Below are 24,806 nucleotides of genomic sequence, written 5' to 3' on the forward strand. Positions count from 1 at the left end.
TTACTGCTCAGTACAAACAATAACAAAGTACAAATAAGTTTTATTTCTATGTCTGTAGCTGGTATGAAGTTGCTGAAAGAACAATGTATTAATATGGACAAATGAGTCTTGACAAGTACCATCCCAACAAATCTTTTTTTCAACACTAGCTTGCCAGTATTATTGTTACAGTTTAAATTAGGGGCCACTGAGTGGCCAAGTGGTCTAAAGCGCTCTCTGTTATGGATCACTGCCATCTCACCTCTGTCTGTGACAGTCCAGCCAGGGTGGGTATGTGAGAAAGCTTGCCGGTAGCTTCTCATGGGTCGGTGGTTCATTCCAGGGTTTTCATGGGTTCTTCCTCCACCATTAATACTGGCAGCCATATATAGCCTATCATGTGGTGAAAAATGGCGTTAAACCCCACAACAACGACAATAGTTTAAATTTCTTCCTGTAATTCATTTCTGCCGTTTTATTGTAAATCTAAAGACAAATTCATGCCAAGGAGTGTCAAGTCAGAGTCATATCAATTGAAGACTAGCTAGGATATATTGTTCCATCAGAAACTTTCTTGCTGCCAAACCAAATAGCCTTCATTTTTATATATCAAGTATAAATAGTTATTTTTTAGCAAACCTTGAGATCCATCAGGAAGAATCAAAGTACCATCAGCATATTTATATTCCTAAATGTCAAAGATCAGTCGATAATGTCAAAGAACAGTCCTTAATGTCAATGATCAGTCCATAATGCCCAAGATCAGCCCATAATGTCAAAGATCATCTATAATGTCAAGATCATCCAATGTCAATGACCAGTCCATAATGTCAAAGACCAGTCCTTAATGTCAATGATCAGTCCATAATGTCAAAGACCAGTCCTTAATGTCAAAGATCAGTCGATAATGTCAAAGACCAGTCCTTAATGTCAATGATCAGTCCATAATGTCTAAGATCAGCACATAATGTCAAAGATCAGTCTATAATGTCAAAGATCAGCCAACGTCAAAGACCAGTCCAAAATGTCAAAGACCAGTCCTTAATGTCAATGACCAGTCCATAATATCAAAGATCAGTACATGTCAAAGATCAGCCCATAATGTCAAAGATCAGTCCATAATGTCAAAGACCAATCCTTAATGTTAATGATCAGTCTTTGTGCATCAATATTTTGAGGACAAGAACATGGGGCATATTCTATAACAACAGATCCACAGAGGGAAGGTTGCAGGAGGGTACATTGGGCCTCTTCTAAATAACCAAAAGGGAAGAATACATTGACGCATAAAAGATTTACTGTATTAAAGTATCTTGAACGTCAAATAATTTTTTACACCAGTTGCAGATTTTAACTGAAACTATGAAATAATATTATTATATGCCAGAAGTCTGCATCCCGAACTGCTGATGTTTTCTACCCCACCTGTAATTTCAACATGATGGGAATAAACACTTAAATTAGTATTAACATTTTTTTAAATCCATATATCTTTTACATCAGCTGATGAATTCAACTGAAACTCTGATGTAATAGTACTGTACATGAAAAGTTTGTATACTGATGTGCAGTGTTTCCTGTCTAGGCTTATTTAGCACCAACTTATTGACATTCAAAGGGGAGACAATGTGGAACTTATTGAAATTCAAAGGTGAGACAATGTGGACTTATTGAAATTCAAAGGTGGGACAGACAATGTGGACTTATTGAAATTCAAAGGTGAGACAATGTGGAACTTATTGAAGTTCAAAGATGAGACAATGTGGTACTTATTGCCATTTAAGGTAAGACAATGTAGAACTTAATGTCATTCAAAGGTGAGACAATGTTGAACTTATTGCCATACAAGGGTGAGAAAATGTTGAACTTCTTGCCATTCAAATTTGAGACAAAGTAGAACTTATCAACATTTAAAGGTGGGACAATGTTCAAGTTATTGCCATTCAAATGTGAGACAATGTTGAACTTCTTGCCATTCAAAGATAACACCATGTGCAAAAACTTATCACCATTCAAAAGTGAGACAATGTGGAACTTATTGCCATTCAAAGATGAGACATTGTTTTTTGTGGTTGTTGTTGTCGGGTTTAATGCCATTTTTTAGCACAAGATTGTCTACACATGGTGGCCAGTATAAATGGTGAAGAACCCGGGAAAATCCTGGAAATAACCACCAACCCACAAGAAGCTACTGGCATGCTTTCTCACATACATTCAAATATAAGACAATGTGGAACTTATTGCCATTCAAAGGTGAGATAATGTGGTACGTATATAAAGAATGCATACCAAGAGTACCATCATTGGCAAATATATCCTATGAATGGCATATCTATCCTATATTTAACAGTCATGTATTGGTCTCAATGACCTTAACACATGATTATGTTATGCAGTCATGAACTAAGCTATATTTGCAGAAAACATTTTTTGGGTATTAGACTTATCATGACTGTGATCTCTGACATTCAAACCATAGATTCTAAAGGTCTATTTATAACCCATGGTACAAGTCATTCCTAAAGTTTGGTAATGGAAGCTACATTAAGATAAAAGTTATTCTGCACAACCCATTTTACTTTGAGACACAATGACCTTGACCTTGGAACTTTTACCTCTAAATCAAATTTTTTATTCCATACCTTAACTGCAAGCCCTTGACACACTTTGGTGAAGGTACATGCTCAGGATCTCAAGCTATTAGTCACAGTGACCCTGACCTCTAACCTTTTGATCCCAGAATTAAAATGCTTTTTTTATATACCCAACATGTAAGTCGTCCACACACATTTGTTAAGGTATGTGATTGAGAGATGCAATTTATGTGCATAATCTGTTTTTCTTCTTTCCATCTCACTGACCATGACCTTTGAACTTATGACCCTGATATTAATATGATTCTTCTGTACCCCAAGTGCATGCCTTCCAGTTTTGTAACTGTTAAGGATGGAGCTGTTGGGATGGAAATGAAGTTAGTAATGGATGAACATAATCATAACATATTACACACCAATTTAATACAGTTGTAAAACAACATTACAACACAGTACACTCTACCTTTTGACAGTTGTACAACAACATTATAACACAGTACACTCTGCCTTTTGACAGTTGTATAACAACATTATAACACAGTACACTCTGCCTTTTGACAGTTGTATAACAACATTATAACACAGTACACTCTACCTTTTGACAGTTGTATAACAACATTATGACACAGTACACTCTGCCTTTTGACAGTTGTATAACAAACTGGAAAAAAGCCTTTCACTTTGCAAGCCAGGCTGTCTCTTTCATTTTCAATCCAGACAAATAAACAAATAAAGTGTGACCCCGCTATTATAACACACAAATTTGGATATAATACGGTTGTGGTATGGCTCCAAAAATGTCATAAACATGTATTTTTCTCATACATGAAAAAAAAACTTTTTGGGAAGAGATCGTGTATGAATAATACAAGATGATCGTGGCATGGCTCATGAAATTTTATAAATATTTTTCTTGTACATGAAAAACAGTTATTTCATCTTAAAAGGACAAAAAAAATAATGTGTAAAAGTTTATTTAGGGATCGTGTACGGCTTCGCCAGTGTCGCAAATTGCGATTATTTTTCTCCTTATAGGCAGCAAAATATACCATCTGACAATTTTATTTCATTGGCAACATTGTTGGCAATTTAAACTTGTATATACAACCATTGGTTTGGAGTGGAGAAATTAAGAGGCAACATAAAGGAAGCCACAAACTTGATACCAAATGCACTGAAATTTACCTATTGTTACATTAATTCTTTGGTCATATTGACAAACCATCTTAACAGTGCTTATGTTGACATCTAGTATGAGCACTGTATGTTGTGAGATATCTGCCTTTTTTATGTTTATATTTCTGGTAGTGGAGATCAACAGGACGAGGCATTATCTCATAATCTATCTTTTATCAGATTTTTGGTCGCTCGCTAGTAATTGATTTATTTACATAGACTGACATTTATATGTGGATGGTAAGTAAAATTCCTCTTCTTTTCACTCAGAATTAAATCCTTCAGAACCCTACATTTTCTGTAGTAATCACTGTCATTAGACCAGAACACCTTCATCTCAATAGTCCCTTGACCCTTTTTGTAAATTTCTGACGCAAGCGAAGAGGCAGCATCACTTGGCTAACAGATATATAAAAATATAAAAAACAAGATCTTACTTGTTGGTCTGTTCAAAAAGCAGGGAGGAACAGAAACTACAATCTACCAAACAATGGCCAATTCCTTTTTTTAAAAAGTACCCAGATAAAATATTTTGCTGAAATTTCAAAGAAAACATTACCTTTGAGGCACTAAATGTTATGCAAACATACTAAGCAACTGGATAAAAAAATCAGTCTCAATAATGCAATACAATTATTTGATGTTGTCACCACAATAATAAATCAGCATTTGTTTGGTTTTCCAAAGCTGTCCTTTAACAGTGACTTCAATAATGCAAGTACCCTTCATCAAAGAAAACAGACTACAAACATTAAAAAAAAACAAAGAACCTTCCTTCAAAGGAAGTCAGTACCAGACTTAAATAAAAGCAGTGGAATCTGATGGATTGTTTCATTTTCCAATGTGACTGGAATGTGTTTACTGTGCCATAAAAGTTTCCTTTTTGCAGAAAAATTACAGAAATTAAAAACATCAATCTTCATTTTTATTTGATATTTCTACTATGGAAAGCTGCCTTGAATATTTTTAAGCAAACCAAAGATATATATGAAATTTAGTTATTACAACTACATCATCTTTCTTTTCTCTTTGCCTTCTATCTTACAAATGTTTTATGTTATGTAACAAGAAGACAACTCATGCCCTCCAAAAATGCCTAAATCAATACAATGCAAACTTGACATAACAACAAAATTATCTGCAACATGTTGGTAATTGTAATCAGAGTGACTGTATACAAAGTACAGATTTTCAAAATTGGTGACTGCACCTACCACTGCTGAAGACATTGGAGTAGAATCCTTTTCAGCAGCTTTGACAAAATTGCTCTCCACAGATACAGACTGAGCTGTCTCTAAATTCACTGGTTTCGTTTCTCTGTTTCTAAGTATGGATTTGGGAACACTAGCAACAGTAACCAGTCTAATGACATCTGCTGGAGTTTGAATTTTAGGGCCTTCTTGGGGTAGGTTGGGATTACTTTGAAGACTTGGTGGACCTTCCTGTGGCAGATCTGGATTATTTTGAAGACTTGCTGCATTGGTATCTGGCTGAAAATGTTAAATATGAACATTGTTTTATGAAAGTTCATAACAGTGAATGGAATAAAATAAAAGCCAGCCTTGAATTCAAATTATTCAAATTTTAGTGAAATCTTTGATTAAAATACCAAAGTATTAATGTCATATTGATCTGACTGTCCACAATTAATTGCTGCATCTTCCTGAGGAATTCCTATGACAAATATTATGACATAATATCCATACTATCAGCTTAAGAAATTAGTATAGGTGTTTTCCTATGACAAATATTGCATTTTACATAATATCCACACAGCCAGCTTAAGAAAATAGTGGTGTGGTATTCCTAGAGCAAATCTCACATTTGACATAATATTCACAGTCTGCTTAAGAAATTAGTATTAGGGTATTCCAACGACAAATATTGTTCCTTGACATAACATCCACACTGTCAGCTTAGGAAATCATTACTGGGGTATTCCTAGGAAAAATATGTCTGATATAACATCTACACTGTCAGCTTAAGAAATTAGTATTGGAGTATTCATATGACACAATTTCCACACTGTCAAAAATTAGTACTGAGGCATTCCTATGACATAATTTCCAGAATCAGAAATTAGTATTGAGGTATTCCTATGACATAATTTCCACACTGTCAGAAATTAGTACTGAGGCAATCCTGTGACATAATTTCCAGAATCAGAAATTAGTATTGAGGTATTCCTATGACATAATTTCCATGCTGTCAGAAATTAGTATTGAGGTATTCCTATGACATAATTTCCACGCTGTCAGAAATTAGTATTGAGGCATTCCTATGACATAATTTCCAAAGTCAGAAATGAGTATTGAGGTATTCCTATGACATATCTACACTGTAAGAAATTAGTACTGAAGTATTCATATGATATTATTTCCACACTAAGAAATTAGTATTGAGGTATTCCTATGACATAATTTCCACACTAAGAAATTAGTATTGAGGTATTCATATGATAAAATTTCAACACTAAGAAATTAGTATTGAGGTATTCCTTTGAAATAATTTCCACACTAATTAAGTACTATTGTGGTATTCCTATGACATAATTTACACACAGTCATAAATTAGTACTGAGTTATTTCTATGACATAATTTCCACACTGTAAGAAATCTGGATTGAGTTATTCCTATGACATAATATCCATACTAAGAAATTAGTATTGAAGTATTTCTCAGACATCATTTCACACTGTCAGAATTTCTAATACTGATGACAAATCAAAATATCTCTATACTGTCTGCAAGTAGAATGTCTAATATTTGATGACAAATCAAAATATCTCTATAGAGTCAAGTAGACTTTCAAATACTGATGACAAATCAAAATATCTCTACTCTGTCAATTACAATTTCTAATATTCATGACAAATTAAAATATCTTTATACTGTCAAGTAGAATTTCTAATACTGATGAAAAATTAAAATATCTCTATACTGTCAAGTAGAATTTCTAATACTGATGAAAAATCAAAATATCTCTATACTGTCAAGTAGAATTTCTAATACTGATGACAAATCAAAATATCTCTATACTGTCAAGTAGAATTTCTAATACTGATGACAAATCAAAATATCTCTATACTGTCAAGTAGAATTTCTAATACTAATGACAAATCAAAATATTTCTAAACAGGCAAGTAGAATTTCTAATACTGATGACAAATCAAAATATCTCTATACTGTCAAGTAGAATTTCTAATACTGATGACAAATCAAAATATTTCTAAACAGGCAAGTAGAATTTCTAATACTGATGACAAATCAAAATATCTCTAAACTGTCAAGTAGAATTTCTAATACTGATGACAAATCAAAATATCTCTATACTGTCAAGTAGAATTTCTAATACTGATGACAAATCAAAAAATCTCTATACTGTCAAGTAGAATTTCTAATACTAATGACAAATCAAAATATTTCTAAACAGGCAAGTAGAATTTCTAATACTGATGACAAATCAAAATATCTCTAAACTGTCAAGTAGAATTTCTAATACTGATGACAAATCAAAATATCTCTATACTGTCAAGCAGAATTTCTAATACTGATGACAAATCAAAATATCTCTAAACTGTCAAGGAGAATTTCTACTACTGATGACAAATCAAAATATCTCTATACTGCCAAGTAGAATTTCTAATACTGATGACAAATCAAAATATCTCTACACTGTTAAGTAGAATTTTTCATAATGATGACTAGAGGTGTGCTATATTATAGATATACTGGTCTATCATGGTCTTTTTCTTGCTGGTATATACTACAGTACTTTTCCAGCTTACTGGTGTATTGGTAGTTTTCATCAGTAACTGAATGTATGGAAATTTCCAAAGAATAGTGTTATGACTTTAATGCTATTCACAGCGTGTTTTCATTATTGATGACAAAATAGTTCAAAAATATCAAATTCGGTTTTTACAAAACGATTGTATCTGTCATAAATTTATGGTGAATATTACAAATATAATTATATTCATGATCCTTAAATCACATGTTTGACATGTACGGTGGCGGAATGGAATGTTGTGAAACATAATCAGGCTAAATCCAGCTTTTGGAAAATTTCAGATTAAATAACCTCAAAATAACAGCAACAGAAAAACATATCTAATTTATTTACTAGTGTATGTGAATGTGTTAAGTATATGTATTCTTTTGTAAGACTGTGAATCATCCTTAGATTTTCATTAGATTACTTGGTGTTGTTTTTTTGTCTGAACTTTACATGATTTTTAAATCCTTAAAATATTTTCTCATTTGTTGAGTAGGTTTATTTTATGTTTACTTGCCCTCTCTGATAAATATCTTGCATGGATGTTGGCATCCCACTCAAAGTTTCCTTGGGGGCCCCGAGTGGCTGAGTGGTCTAAAGCGCTCTCCGTTACGGATCACTGCCATCTCACCTCTGTCTGCGACAGTTCGAGTCTCAGATTCGGCCAATGTGGGTATGTGAGAAAGCTTGCCAGTAGCTTCTCGAGGGTCGGTGGTTCTTTCCGGGGATTTTCCGGGTTCTTCCTCTACCATTAATACTGGCCGTCATTTATAGCCTGTCATGTGCTGAAAAATGGCATTAAACCCTACAACAACAACAACAAAGTTTCCTTGCCTATTTTATCAATAGTATAGCTAGAAAACTGTACGCTTCAGTATCAACACTTTCTATTTTTATCAAATGGCCCTCTAATGTTTGCACAATGTCTTTCACAATATCAGCTATAGTGAAGTTCAATCTCCTAACTTCAGTTACAGCTTCTGGATTGCAACTTATACAACAATTTTAACATACACAAAGCAAATTCATATATAATAAGGTACAGTCCATTTATCATGTTTGGGTGGGGCCATGATTTTCATCCGAGCTGAAATATTTTCTTTTCTTTTATTTCAAGAAAATATTTTTTTCCCAAATAACATCATAGATACAATATAGTGTTATTTTGATAGAAAGCAAATTTTTAGTAAATTATGTTTCTCTGAGAATACTTACCTGATCACATTAACGTTAGGGATATAAGCCTGCTACCTCTCGAATCCAGCCCTACTAAAAGACGAAAATTCGTCTTTTCTGTCTATCTCGTATAGACCAAAGGGCAATAACTCTTGCCCCTTACCTCCCCTTGCCACTGCCAGGTGTCACTAGTTTTTTAAGCTGAGCGATATATATTATACGAGGATGCTTGCATAGTGGAGTGGTTGGGAGGGTTTTTAAGTAATGTGATCGGGTAAGTATTCTCGGAGAAACATAATTTACTAAAAATTTGCTTTCTCCTTCAAACATGTTCCCCGATCACATTAACGTTAGGAGAATAGGTAATAGGAGGAGGGAATGCTGAGCATCCTACCTCCACCCCGGGTACCTTATAGGGAATGATGGCTGGATTCCCCATTTGAACGATAACCCGTTCTCCTAATTTCATCAGCAACACAGCCTAGGGTCCCGTGATACGTGACCCCTATATACGGTTAAGAAGATAGTTATTGAAATCTTCTTACCTACAAAATTTCACTGGCGAATCCAGCGAAGCTGATAGGCTGTGCTGATTGTTTTAAATGGGTCTGGTGGTCATCTGGGCTGCTAACACCAGATCTACCAGATTCAAGGTTTGCCTCTGTGAAGCCAAATCTCTGAGATAAAAACTGGAGAAGGTTGACTGCATGCCAGCCAACAGCTTCTATTATATCTTGGATCGAAACATTGTGTTTGAATGCCAGGCTCACCCAGATTGCTCTAATCTCATGAGCTGTAATCTTCATGAGGCGACCCTGATCTTGTGAGACCTCAGAGTACGCTGAGCATATAACCCACTTCAGCCATGAAGCAAGGGCTTGAGGGGTGATATCCCGTTTACCAGCTTTGACCGGAAGAAAGAGGCGCTTACATGTGTCCCGACACGCCTCTGTGCATTTTAAATAGTGCTTGAGTGCACAAACAGGATCTTGCATGGTTGCTGCTCTTGACTTATCTATGGAAGAGAGCAAGCGAATGACGATTCTTTGATTGCCAATGGATGGTAACCTATTTTTGGCTACAAAGCCTGGTTGCATCAGGAGGACCACCGAACCATCTGATCTGAACTGAAGAAAGTTTGGGTCACTGGAAAGGGTAAGTAACTCGCTCACCCTGCATGCTGAAGCTAAGGCTATCAAGAAACATGTTTTGTATGATAGTAGCTTTAACGAAGTGTGGGCTAAAGGTTCAAATTTGTCTGAATTGAGCCATGTTAAAACCCAGGACAGATTCCATTTTGGAAACAGGGTGAGGGATTTTGGTCAATTGAAATCAAAATTGGCTAAAAGATCTGATAGATCTTTATTATGCCCAATATCACATCTGCCATGATGGCAGAATGTGTCTGATATCATGGAGTGGTAGCCTTTGATAGTAATTGGGGCTAACTGTTTCTCCTCGAAAAGCCAGAGAAAAAAGTCGGCCAGTTGAGGGACTGAGACACTCAAAGGGACGATGTTATTGATATGGCACCAGTCCCTGAAAACATGCCACTTTCCCTCGTAAGCCTTCAGTGTGGAGGGCCTTCTTGCTCTTGAGATTCTCTTCACAATCGAAGGTTTAAATTGTTTGTCTCGCAAGGCTGTCCGGACAAGAGCCAAACGTGAAGAAGAAGACGGTTCGGGCAGGGGTGGAACACCCGTGACCGCGGTTGTTTGAGAAGATTTGGGCTGGTTGGAATCTTCCTGGGTAGATCTATCGCTAGATCAAGTAGATCGGTGACCCAGGACTTGTTCCATCTGAGAGGGACAATCAGAATCATCCGGCAGTTCATGCATATAATGACCAATGTATTTAAAGGATTTGTCAATGTTCATGTATAGAATGATCAATGTATTTGAAGGATTTGTTATATATTTAAAGGATTTGTCTATGTTCATGTATAGAATGATCAATGTATTTAAAGGATTTGTCTATGTTCATGTATAGAATGATCAATGTATTTAAAGGATTTGTCAATGTTCATGCATAGAATGATCAATGTATTTAAGACATTTGTCAATGTTCATGGAAATAAAAGAGCACACCACAAACAGAAAACAAGACTCAAACTACATTAACATCTTTCAATCAAAACTAGCAACTCATTTCAAGAGTTTCACAAAATCAATAATCAAGTGTATTTTTTCTACATTTTTCCATTCACCATTATGATTTACAAATACATTCCTCTAATTGTAAAATGCACATCAAAAGAATGCAGTAACACAAAAATTTTGGAAGTTATCTAAAAGTATATAATTAAGTAAACTTAAATGTAAATTTTCTGTCTTTAATTCTTGAATTACTGCTGATGCAGACACCAAATTTTACAATAAACTGGATTTTTTTGATAATCACCTTTATAAATCCAAAACATCAGCAATATATGCACCTTGGAATTAGAAAAATTATTATGTACAATACCTGAACTTTGGAGTGTGTAAATAAAATTGTTTTTGATATTCTAACAGAACTTGAAGCTTCTGAATGGATTTCCTCATCTTTTTCATCATCAGCATCATCATCTGAGTCAAGACTGTCACTTTCCTCCACCTCCTCATCTGGAGGGCTTTGGTTTTCCCAGTGGACTCTTTTTTCACCTCCTGACCTCTGTGGAGTGGGCAATGATATGTTCTCTCCTGTAGTGGATGACTTCTCCTCATCCAACCTGAAAATAAAACAGGTTTTTTTTTAAAGGAAAAACTGCCTTTCTCACAAAACATAAACATTTATTAGCAATAATTTGTATTGTGTGTTGTCTTTTTGTCCATGATAATATGTTATGTATATTTAATTTGTATTGTGTGACTGACCTTTATCCATAATTGAGGGTAGGGGTTGGGCCTACCTAACTAATGTCTTTCTTTTTAATAAACAACACATCACAGAGCCACTTCTTGTCTATGATTTTAGATTGTATATTAAGATTATTATCATTTGGAGATAACTATGTTTACCTGGATCTGAATTCAGGACACTGGTTTTACTCTGAGAAAAACAAGACCTATATGCTCTTTCCCAAGTAGCTTGCCAAAATGTAAGTAAATAGACCTGACCTTGTTTATGAATTTGATAGAAAATTCCATTAAGGTGACAGAGTACTTTCAGAAAATGGTTACTGTGATATAGGTCAGATGAAGAGTTGTTTACTGTGATACAGGTCAGGTGAAGAGGCATATAAATTTGTTTACTTCATAATTTCTCATTCAATATCTTAACATCTGGCTTAGTAGAATCAATTTAAGTTGCTTCAGTTAATATTTGAGAGGTTTTATTTAAATTATTCTTTGGAATTACAAAGTGCTCATTGATTATTTTTGTACATAATCACAATTTTAGAATTATTTTGAATTCATTCAAAGACATTTTGGATTATGTTCTTGTGATACCTGAAGACTGTTAACACATCAACACCATTCCCGGCTAGTGGTACATCAGCACTTTCAAGAATTCAATTCATTTGGAACACCAATGGAATTCATTTGGAACCCAATACATTTGGACTCAATGCAAGTTAGGCCACATCCAGTCCCAAGAAAGGTTCCATCAGAAATCATGGAGCAACAGCATTTTACAGTGATGGGGGATAATTTTTTGAGGAGCCAAATGAAAAAGTTAGCTCTCCAAGGAATAGCTGTTAGAAAAGGAGGATGTCATTGTTTCAACATAGCGAATAAAGATATGCCCCTTTCCACATTTACCTTCAGAGTCCATAACACACTACAAATGGGTAATATATTTGATAATAATACAGCAGGTGCTACCCTAAATTTGTCAGTTCATTTCTTTCCGCTTCAATTCTTTCCAATTCATCCAGCCTTGCCCATAATTCAGCATCTTTTGTTAGGAGACCACTGACCCCTGTATTCTGATTAGCTGCTTCTGGTTCTTTGTACTCTTGTGACTTCTTCCTGTATTTTCTGACATTTTCTCTGTGTTTGGCTGACAAAAAGAATTGATGAATACAATTTAAAAATAATAAGTATGAATAAATAATTTAGAAGCAACTCAAATTCTTAAGCATTATCAAGTTTAATGTATTCAACTATTCATAACATATACAATTTTTGAAACAGAAACAAACAAAAATCAAGCAATAAACAGACATCATATAAACTCTACTTTGTTTCAAAATGTTTCTTGTTCATAACTGGTAACAAAGCAGGTACATCAATTCATATGATCTAAATGTCCACAAACATGCCTACCAAATTCCATTGGTCACCTTCCTATGTCTACAAACATGTCGACCAAATTCCATTGGTCACCTTCCTATGTCTACAAACATGTCTTACTACCAAATTCCATTGGTCACCTTCCTATGTCTACAACCATGTCTTACTACCAAATTCCACTGGTCACCTTCCTATGTCTACAAACATGTCTTACTACCAATTCCATTAGTCACCTTCCTATGTCTACAAACATGTCTTACTAACAAATTCTATTAGTCACCTTTCTATGTCTATGAACATGTCTACTAAATTCCACATGTCACCTTGATATGTCTACAAACATGCCTACCAAATTCCACATGTCACCTTTATATGTCTACAAGCACGCCTACCAAATTCCACTGGTCAGCTTCCGATGTCTGCAAGCATGCCTACCAAATTCCACTGATCCCCTTCATATGTCTATAAACATGCCTACCAAATTCTGCTGGTCACCTTCCTATGTCTACAAACATGCCTACCAAATTACATTAGTCACCTTCCTATGTCTGCAAAAATGCCTACCAAATTCCACTGGTCACCCTCCTATGTCTATAAACATGCCTACCAAATTCAACTGGTCAGCTTCCTATGTCTACATGCATGCCTACCAATTTCCACTGGTCACCTTCCTATTAACTTTCCATTAACATATATGAATTTTCTCAAAGCTTTAAATTTTTAAATGAGTAGGAAAACATAAAGCTTTATAACAGGTATCAATGACTGACCCTGCTGTGATGTTACGTATTATATGATAACTGATCTTTCTCTGATGTTATACATGACTGACCTTTCTCTGATGTTATATATGACTGACCTTTCTCTGATGTTATATATGATGACCCTTCTCTGATGTTATATATGACTGACCTTTTCTGATGCTAAATATGACTGACCTTGATCTGATGTTGTATATGACTGACCTTGATGTGATGTTATACGTGATAACAGACCCTGCTCTGACATTCCATTGATTATGACCTTGTTGTGATGTTATACGTGATAACAGACCTTGCTATGATATTATATGTAGTAACTGACCTCGCCGTGATGTTATATTATATATATATATATATATATACAGTAGTCCCCCTCTTATAAGGCCAGCCCTAATGCAGCAGGGAAGTGGCCTTATAATGCGGGTGGCCTTTCTAGAGGGGGATGTTCTAGGGTTTAACGCCATTTTTCAGCACAAGATAGGCTATACATGGCGTCCAGTATAACTGGTGGAGGAAGAACCCTGGAAAACCCAGGAAAGAACCACCGACCCACGAGAAGCTTTCCCACATACCCACGCTAGCCGAGCCTTGGACTCGAACCGATGCAGACAGAGGTGGGATGGCAGTGATCCGGAACGGTAAGCGCTTTAGACCACTCGGCCACTTGGGGCCCCCTAGAGGGGGATGACAATTGCGAATAGTAAATACATATGAAGAAAGTCACAAGTACATTTAATTTTAAATATTTAATATTTTAATTAAAAAATCACATGTATGATGTGAAATAAATGTAAAACAAACTGTGCCATCATTTTCAAAAGAATGCTATGAATAACCATTGATATAGTTTTAAAACTGTCTTTATAATTATGTTACAGTTCACATCATCTGTCACTTTGTTGGTAACAGTCTAAAAAACAAACCAGTCTCGTCACATTAAAAACATCCTTGCTGTCATATCCCCTGCATATATCATTTAGTCTTTTGTTCCAATCTTCGACAACTTCATTATTAACATCAGCTGATTCTCCACTAAGGACAGAACACTTGATATTGTGTCAGACTTGAAATCTGTGCAACCATCCGTTACTTGCGGCAAAGTTGTCATATCCCAATTCAACTGACAAAATTGTTGCTTTTTCTTGTCATTCAAATCAGGATACAAACGTCTCCTGGCTCAAACATCTTCCTTTCTCCGACCATTTCACCTTCCCACTTCTGCAGAATTGTTTCATTATCTTTCAGGATATTGTTTATCTCAGTCTTCCCGATATTAGTTTTCTGCAAGGATACTCAAAGACACACACCCCCACCCCCGGTCAGTTGAATTACTTTCACGTTCTCCTCTAAACTGAGAATTTTTATTTTCCTCGATGATATGTTGATCTTTTTGTAGTAAGTTATTCATGTAGCCAACTACAATACTGATAAAACAATTTTGTATGCATCTAAACAAATTGCCGTGTGTTTTTAAAGGAAGTGATCTTGTCACGTGATTCATTAGTCACAGTCTGGTACCCTATTGTTTTTATACGTTATTTTACACTAAGTGAGAGAAGCCAAAACAGCTTCGATATGTACCATTAACATCATGCAGATTTGACCTCGCGGCCCTTAGGATTCGTAATTTTGACAATTATTGTCAGTAGTAAAAGCCACTGATTATCAAAGTGAACAAGCTCAACATCTAAGGGAAGCCATAACGGCTACCAAACCATTTTCCTGCTGACTTGGGTACTGTACATCGATACTGCCACTTCTCAGCTGTTACTACTGTTCAATAATTGTAATTTTAACAATTATCAGAGTGACTAAACCAGACATCTTATGATAACACAGCAGTAAGGCTAATTGGATTACATGTACTTACCCTTTTGTATGGATTAAAATTTGAGTCTTTCTCAGTTTTTATGGAATAAATTTGGCTTCTTGTGAGGCGTAAATGATATAATATTAACCTTAGTGGTAAATGTACTTTACTCAACACTTCTTTCAGTAACGAAAACCTGACATCAGGGAAGCAGAAATCGGATTACTTAACACATGTTATGAATAAAATACTGGTCCTGGACACATATTCAAATAAAATGCAGCCGCTTGTGAGGGGTAAATTTTTATATTATTGCACTAATATGCTGGCCGCTGGTCACATTAGCCAGGTGGCCTTTCGCGAGGGGTACTTTTGAACACAAACTCGTCGGTGCCAACGAATTCTGGCCATAAGGAGCGGGTGGCCGCTGGTCAGGGGGGCCGTTCAAGAGGGGGACTACTGTATATATATATATATATATATATATATATATATATATATATATATATATATATATATATATATATATATATATATATATGACAAGTGACCTTGCTCTGATGTCATATGTAATAACTGATTGTGCTCTGATGTTATATGTAGCAACTGACTTTGCTCTGATGTTAGGTGATAGCTGACCTTGCACTAATGTTTTGTAACATATGACCCTGCTCTGATGTTTTATTATGGGATAACTGACCTTACTCAGATGTATATGATAACTGACCCTGCTCTCTATATATAGGTGATAACTGACCTTGCTGTGATATTATATATAGTAATACGCAAAGCATTCAGGGATAAATGTGGCCATATTGAGGGAAAAGCAAAATGTATTGCATGCACTTTCTGGATGAAAAAAGCTTAATGCGGTTGCAGTGAAGATTAAGAATTATTTGAATTTAAGGATTTTTTTTTAAACTCTGAGTGGCATTATGTGATAATTTTGTCATGTTCTTGAGGTCATGTGATCTAATCTTTAATGTTAATTGCTCATGTCAATACTACTTTATGTCACAAAACTATTCAAGCATGATACATTCTGCTTCAGTTGTAGGCTGTACTTTGTCATGAAAACCAGGATAAGCAGAACAAATTGTCCTTCAGTGAGTCACTAGTGGGCTGTACAGGGGTGTCATCTTGTTGCTACTACTAGAAATAAATCTTACCTTTCCATTCCCTTTCCTTATCTGAGTCGTAGCCCTCCTGAATGTCCACTACACCATCTTTTTCCTTCAACAAAAAGAAAAATGAGAGATTCATCGAAAGCCAGCTGAATGATGATACCAAAACCAACTGTCTATATTAATTATAAATAACCCACTATATTAAAATGAATGACCATATACTTTGCACATCCAATAAATAATCATCACCTTCAAATGGAAAGAAAATATTAAATTACTGCATAAAACTGAATCTGTAATCTTTATATCTCATCGTGACCATGTAAGCATGAGTAAATACTGCACAAGTCTGCCCTGAATTTTTATCTTCTATTGGATATTGATTTGTATCCCTATTGCTAGTGTCAGTCAAACCTCTTGTAGTTTCAAGACATGGAAAATCTGAAACCCTACATTTCCAGCCCAGCAGTTAAAATACTATGCAATCACTAACTCCATGCAACTGCTTGTAACTGCTATTTGGTCATAGGTAAAGCAATAAGGAGTTAACTGACATGGTGGAACTATACATTTTGCTACATCAGTAATCAAGTTTATTTCTTCTGACCAAACAAATAGTTTGTACTCTGTATTTAAAATAGTCCTTTACTTTTCACGTCAATTATGACTTCTGATAATTATTTATCGATGATCATTTTCCATAAGTTAGTAAATAAGTACAAACAGGAGAAAATTAGACATTATTTTCCAATAAATATGTAAATAATAATTAAACAAGTACACACCCAATACAAGTACAGACCTGCCAACCCTAACTAGACCTTTAATAGCAAGGTAGTTAATAAATCAGACCAATTTTCAGTGAGGTATCATGAATCTGAGAAATTCAGTGGAAACAAAAAATATGTAAACCTAAAAAGTCTTTAAGTACACTTAGACCATAATGACCTCCATTACAGTTTCTGAAATCGCAGTTCCAAACCCCATGGAGCTTAGTGGCTTCTTGCTAGATCTTTCAACTTGAAACCATCAGAGGGGGAGGGGATTCTCTACTGCCATGACACACAAGTCCAATAAATGTTATCTGGCCTGGTTCACTCACTAACTTCACAGTAATGCTAGCATGGTTCCCTGATCAACTTCATTATGAAGTTAGCCCAAGTTCCTAATCAACTTCATTGAAGATTATCCTTGTTTCCCAATTAAATTCACTGAATCAAATAGAATATTCAGACTGGACCAAACTGTGACAAGCCAATATCCAGATTTAGCTGCAACAATCAAATTTTTGTATCTTTTGCTATTTATCTTCAAATCAGTAATTTACATGCCATTTCAGTCATACTGTAAGGGTTACCAGGTCTGAAAGTATGCTATTTTGCTAGTGAATCATATCATAATGAATTAATGTACCTCTGCAATAGTTTGAAACTCTGATGTAAATTCAATCTGTGGTTCTATCAACTTTCGCTGCATTCTTAATTTCCTGAGCTGTTCCTCTGTGTCTGCAAAAATTAAGGGCCAACATTCAAAACCAACCTATTACAAATGTGTCAGGTGATACCAAAAATATTTTAAAAAACAAGATATGCCAATCTTTTTGGCATGTTTATTAGTAATATTATTAACAATAACTAAATTTACTCTATGTTCAATTAAGTAGATCACAGCAACCATGTTTTGGCAAGTGACACAGCATAATCATAAGATGCACTTACAATGTATATTTGGTGGCAAATGGTGAAAGGATTTAAAATTTGAGCACAGGCCCCATCTTAAGGATGTTTAGAATGACTGAAAAGATGTCAGTGCAACCCAGTTTTGATGGGTAACTATGCTTTTATTGTAAGATTCATTCTCAATGTACTTTTGGAAGCAATACATGAAAAGGTATTGGAATTAGATTCAGACATAATCCTAAAAAATTGCTCACAGTGACCCATTTTTAGTGCAAAACAAACTCATCCAAAAATTTATAAAAAGAATGCGTTTGATGCCAACAAGTGTAGTAGCATAAAGGTTTGAACATGAAACATGGACATTAGATGTAATTTTGAATAAACCATGAAAAGTTAGTCACTGTGACCCAATTTTGGTGCATGAATACTTCCAATGTAAGATGCACTTTTAGTATAAGTTTATTGGCAACATGTTAAAAGGTAGTGGAATTAGAGTCCAAACACAATTCAATTCTTAATACATTTTAAAAAGTAGACTCATGTCCCAGTCTTGGTATGCAACATGTGCTCAGTCCAAGATATACACAACATATGAGTATGATGTCAATAGGACTTAGTGTAATAATGTAGGAGTTACAGCCCAGACAGAGAAAATGGGCACAAAGTGCAAGGATGATGTCAATAAGACCTTTTATAATAGTGGAGGTGTTACAGTCCAGACATGTAGAATGGACACATAGCGTGAGAATGATGTCAATGGGACCTAGTGAAATAACGTAGCTGTTACAGTCTAGTCATAAAGAATTGACACAAAGTGTAAGAATGATATCAATGGGAATTAATGTTATATTGTAGGTGTTACAGTAAAGGCATAAAGAATGGACACAAAGTGTAAGAATGATGTCAATGGGACCTTTTCGTAATAGTGTAAGAGTTACATCTCAGATATAAAGTTGTTGTAGTTGTAGTTGTTGTATGGTTTAATGCCATTTTTCAGCACATGATAGACTATACATGGCGGCCAGTATTAATGGTGGAGGAAGAACCAGGGAAAACCCTGGAAAGAACCACCGACCCATGAGAAGTTACTGGCAAGCTTTCTCACATACCCACATTGGCCGAATCTGAGACTCGAACCCACGCAGACAGAGGTGAGATGGCAGTGATCCGTAATGGAGAGCGCTTTAGACTACTCGGCCACTCGGGGCCCCCTCAGACATAAAAAGAATGGATACAAAGTTCAAGTATGTCAATAGGATATAGCGTAATAATATAGGAGCTACAGCCCAGACATAAAGAATAGATTCGATTTTTAAGCAATGTTAAATAAATCCCAGAAAGTAGCTCATTACAACCCAGTCTTAGCATAAGACATGTTACAACCCAGTTTTAGCATAAGACATGTTACAACCCAGTTATGGTATAAGACATGTTACAACCCAGTTATGGCATCAGGCATGTTGCAACCCAGTTTTGGTATAAGACATGTTACAACCCAGTTTTGGCATAAGACATCTTACAACCCAGTTTTGGCATAAGACATGTTCATCTAAAGATGCACCTTTACTGTATGTTTGGTAGCAGTGGGCATAATTAGAAAGTATGGTGATGTCACCCTTTACATATGTGGATTGTCAGTAGGTTCAACAGACTGATAGCACAATGATGGCAGTCACTGATTACTAGTTCAATAAACAACTGATGGAAACTTTAGATCTAGTATTCTGTATCTACGTAAAAATATACGAAATCAGATATCAAGTAAACAAAAGCTATTAAAGAATTTGGAAGGGTGCTTTGTAAAACAAAATTGCCATCTCAAAAGAACAATGTTGTACAAACTACTAATAAGGATGATAACTCACAAGTCTTAAGAGTCTGTTTCACATGAGCAGAAGTAGTAACTGACGTTTTTAGATTTTTGCTGGAAAGTCTTATACCTAAGGGGAGATCACTCTGCCTGTCAACCACATTGGTTGACTGACAACTTTTAGTTCCCTTTAGCTACAAGTAGTATCTAGGACGGCTGGATTTGCGAAGTAGTAGTTCTCCTAAGGTATTATGATTGGATAAGTATTCTTGAAAAAACATATTTTACTAGGAATTTTTTTAATATTTTTTAAATATGTTTAATCTACTCTCAAAAGTCACCAGTGATGGTGATGGTTGGGGCACTGCTACTGTTTTACATGCTGATGTGATGGCATGTAAAGTAGTACTAGTTGTTGATGATCCCAAAAATGAGTGAAAGTTAACAACAATCAAACTTAGCAACGTGATTCTTTCACACTTGTCACTTTTACATATCTTTTATTTTATATACTTTACAGAATTTGAATATTTTTACAATTTAACTTTTTGTGTAGTAACTAATGTTTCTTTAAGGCTGTGCACTTGTTGTTTTCACATCTTTACCTTGAAATTTGTAGATCTTTACTTACATACAGCACCATATAGCCCGTATTGTGCTGACATACTATTAAAACCTGTAACTACTGATACTTCACCATTTCATTTGTGACTTTACATTTTGTATCCCACACTGGGAAAACCTTTTCACTCTGTATAATTTGTTTATCTCCAGATAAATGAAACGAGTTTTTTGCAAATAATAAGTTTTCATCAAATTCGGAGATAAACCAACTTTTACAATTTCATAGTTTTCATGGCAATCCATAAACTTAAAAAGATTTTCAATGGTGAATGATCCATGTCAAACTTAAATCCATACTGCTAGTGTTCACTACAATGGGGAGATAACTGACAGTACCCTAGTATAGGAGGTTTTCTCCCTTTTATAATTAATACATGAAGCTAAACACTCCCACCCCACAACCTTTCTCTTTCTGCATCTATAAACCTTTAAGTCTGCGCTCTGCAATTTCAGCTGCTTGTTTAGCAGACCTCTCCACAAACCAGTTGTCTCCAAGCAATACCAGTATCTCATTTGTATGTACGAGTCTGCCTGGCATGAAAGCAAGGGAACCAAATGGAACCTGTTGGAAGAAAATCAAAATCTAATAAATTGTGCATGATGAAGTATATTAACTGTCACACTCATGACCTCTATCAATGTTAATTTTGAACTTATGATCACAGAGTATCCTGGAAATATCCAGGTGAAATTTATATGCAATGCAACACACACTTAACAATATATGTAAAAATTCTAATATGACCACGACGTAAAAAAGGCTGGTTGATTAGAATGCATTATAAAAGGGACTGGAATATACTGAGGGACTGCATTATAAGAAGGAATATGGTATATGATGGGACTACATTATAAAAGGGACTGGAGTATACTGAGGGACTACATTATAAGAAGGAATATGGTATATGATGGGACTGCATTATAAAAGGGACTGGAGTATACTGAGGGACTGCATTATAAAAGGGACTGGAGTTTACTGAGGGACTTTACAGCATGTGACATTACCATAATATCATGTGTGATATTGTCTGGTAGAGTGTTCAATAATCCTCTCACTGCCACATAGTCTGAGCGAAACTTCTCCCTGTAATATATAAGCATTTATTATCAGTGAACAAAACAGCCTTTTCCCAAGATAATCTATTTCATAATTCTGAATCATTTTCAAACTTAATTCATGCTACTTTAACACAGAATGATGGAATAAAACATTTGTGCTGACCTTAAGACACATACCACTTCATCACAAGCATTACATTTTGGACTTTTTTAAAAGTTGTTCTGTTTCCTAATGGCTCTTTTATTAATTATACAGTGCTTGCCAATTATTATCCATATGATGCCAATTATTATCTATGATGCCAATTATTATCTATATGATTCCAATTATTATCTATATGATGCTTTTGTTGTTGTTGTTGTTATGGGGCTTAATGCCATTTTTCAGCACACGATAGGCTATACATGGCGGCCAGTATTAACGGTGGAGGAAGAACCTGGGAAAACCCTGGAAAGAACCACCTACCCACGAGAAGCTACGGGCAAGCTTTTTCACATACCCACATTGGCTGAATTCAAGACTCAAACCGATGCAGACATAGGTGATATGGCAGTGATCCATAATGGAGAGCTCTTCAGACCACTCGGCCACTCGGGGCACCTCCTATATGATGCTAATTATTATCTATTTCATGCCAATTATTATACATATGATGCCAAAATTATTATATATATGATGCCAATTATTATCAATATGATGCCAATTATTATCTATGATGCCAATTATTATCTATATGATGCCAATTATTATCTATATGATGCTAATTATTATCCATCTGATGCCAATTATTATCCATATGATGCCAATTATTATCTATATGATGCCAACTATCTATGATGCTAATTATTATCTATATGATGCCAATTAGTATCCATATGATGCCAATTATTATCTATATGATGCCAATTATTATCCATATGATGCCAATTATTATCCATCTGATGCCAATTATTATCCATATGATGCCAATTATTATCCATCTGATGCCAATTATTATCTATATGATGCCAATTATTATCCATATGATGCCAATTATTATCTATATGATGCCAATCATCTATGATGCTAATTATTATCTATATGATGCCAATTATTATCTATATGATGCTAATTATTACCTATGATGCCAATTATTATCCATATGATGCCAATTATTATGTATATGATGCCAATTATTATCCATATGATGCCAATTATTACATATGATGCCAATTATTATCCATATAATGCCAACTATTATCCATATAATGCCAATTATTATCCATATAATGCCAATTATTATCCATATGATGCCAATTATTATCTATATGATGCCAATTATTATCCATATGATGCCAATTATTATACATATGATGTCAATTATTATCCAAATGAACAATTTATGGAGGACACTAACCAAGGTAAGGTTATACCAACTTCTTGCACTGTTTAAGATCAAGCTGCAAATTTACATCACACAAACACCTTGTCCATTGAAAGATGAACTGAAGGCATACTATTCAAATGGAGGAAGGAATGAAATTATTAATGGAACTCATTTAGTGTTTGCCTTATTACATTATAAGAGGCAATATGTCATTTCAGCCCAAAACTTGTTCAGATCTGATTCAGCTCTCTTTCAATTTGAATGAATTGGCCAGAAAATGTTTCCCCCATATGTTTATTAGGGATATACTGTGCAACATTAATAATAATCTTTTCATTGGAATATACTGTGTCAATTTTATAAAAATGTTTGAATAATTATAATATTCAATAATGCAAATTGTTCTCAAAAAAATCATGGTTGTTAAGCACCATCAGCCACAAGGGAAGTAACTCATCTCTAATAGAACATAGATTTAGTATACATAGCCATTCTATCTACATGCTGTTGTTATATATCCAATTATTGCAATAACTGACAGGTAAAATAGAAACATAATTTTTCAAATTTTGTAAATTTAATATAAAGCATGCTTTTATGATAACATTCGTAAAAAATAACAGAGGCACAGTAAAATACCAAGATTAACATTGAACAACAAATTGCATTTTGACAGATCAGCTGATTACGTACTTAAATGAAATAAAAACAACCCAAAGTTAAAAGTTATTCTAAATTAAACAGATTGCCTATGTAAATGTTATTTGAACTGGACAGCATCAATGTGATCAAATGTGCAACATTTGAAAGAATCTCTATCCAGTTCAAAAAACACAAACTGTAGTTAATGTATACATATAATGGCCTAGAACACACTCTAATACTACATCTGAAATGAAGAACAACAATAAACTCTAACTAATTTTAGTTTTATACAAGACGAAATCATGGAAATCTCTTATGCAATCAACAAGCAGTTACAAGTTATTGCAAATTACCCCTGATTATATAACCTGCATATCCCTATACATTATCACTGTCTTTTTTGCAGATCCCCTGTGCAGTATTTGTCCCATATTCTAGTCAACTGTCTGCAACTTGCAGAATTTCTGGTGACTGTCCTGCATGTATAAGGCACTTGTGTGGTGATGAAGTCGGATTCTTGGCAAAGAAAGGATACTAGAATAAAACTCTAGTCTGGCCCCATTAGCCCATGTTAATTTGTCTATGGAAGCCCAGACAAATACTTTTCTTATAATGCTGTTTCATTTACTAAAACACATTCCATTTCATTATGCATTATGAGTTTCTTTTACAAATTGAACTCTACAACATCCCTCTCTCATTTTATGAATGAAACACACTGTTTATGGGGATTCAGAAGAAGAAAAATAAAATTGGGTGAAATTATAGGTCAGCAGATAATTTAATTTATAAATTACTCACATTTATTACTTACTGTTATTCAATTAACATAATGGAGCCTAAAAAATGGTTAATTTGCACCAGAATAAACAAAATATAACTGAAACAAACAAAACATGAAATGGGGTTGATTTTCTTGGTATCAAATTGCTAAAATTTTAATATTACACTAGGACTGTGTATCCCTCAAATCACTCATTTAATTTAATCTTACTACTTCTATA

The 24,806-nt window shown here is 34.7% G+C and overlaps 1 protein-coding gene across 1 annotated transcript in view; it reads right to left on the minus strand.

Moving 5' to 3' along the window:
- Positions 1–24,806, minus strand: part of LOC149782632 (uncharacterized) — a 28,974-nt gene that overhangs the window by 1,502 nt on the left and 2,666 nt on the right. Inside the window, exons 2-8 of the mRNA XM_089934119.1 lie at positions 21,737–21,815; positions 21,158–21,293; positions 18,032–18,123; positions 16,661–16,724; positions 12,510–12,687; positions 11,170–11,413; positions 4,964–5,239 (exon numbers count right to left, since the gene is read on the minus strand). Coding sequence (XP_089790245.1) covers positions 4,964–5,239; positions 11,170–11,413; positions 12,510–12,687; positions 16,661–16,724; positions 18,032–18,123; positions 21,158–21,293; positions 21,737–21,815 — 1,069 coding nt within the window. The remainder of the gene's footprint in view (positions 1–4,963; positions 5,240–11,169; positions 11,414–12,509; positions 12,688–16,660; positions 16,725–18,031; positions 18,124–21,157; positions 21,294–21,736; positions 21,816–24,806) is intronic.

The sequence above is a fragment of the Sinohyriopsis cumingii genome, chromosome 15 (genome assembly GCF_028554795.1).
Source record: "Sinohyriopsis cumingii isolate HCF-2022 chromosome 15, ASM2855479v2, whole genome shotgun sequence".
Classification (NCBI taxonomy): Eukaryota; Metazoa; Mollusca; class Bivalvia; order Unionida; family Unionidae; genus Sinohyriopsis; species Sinohyriopsis cumingii.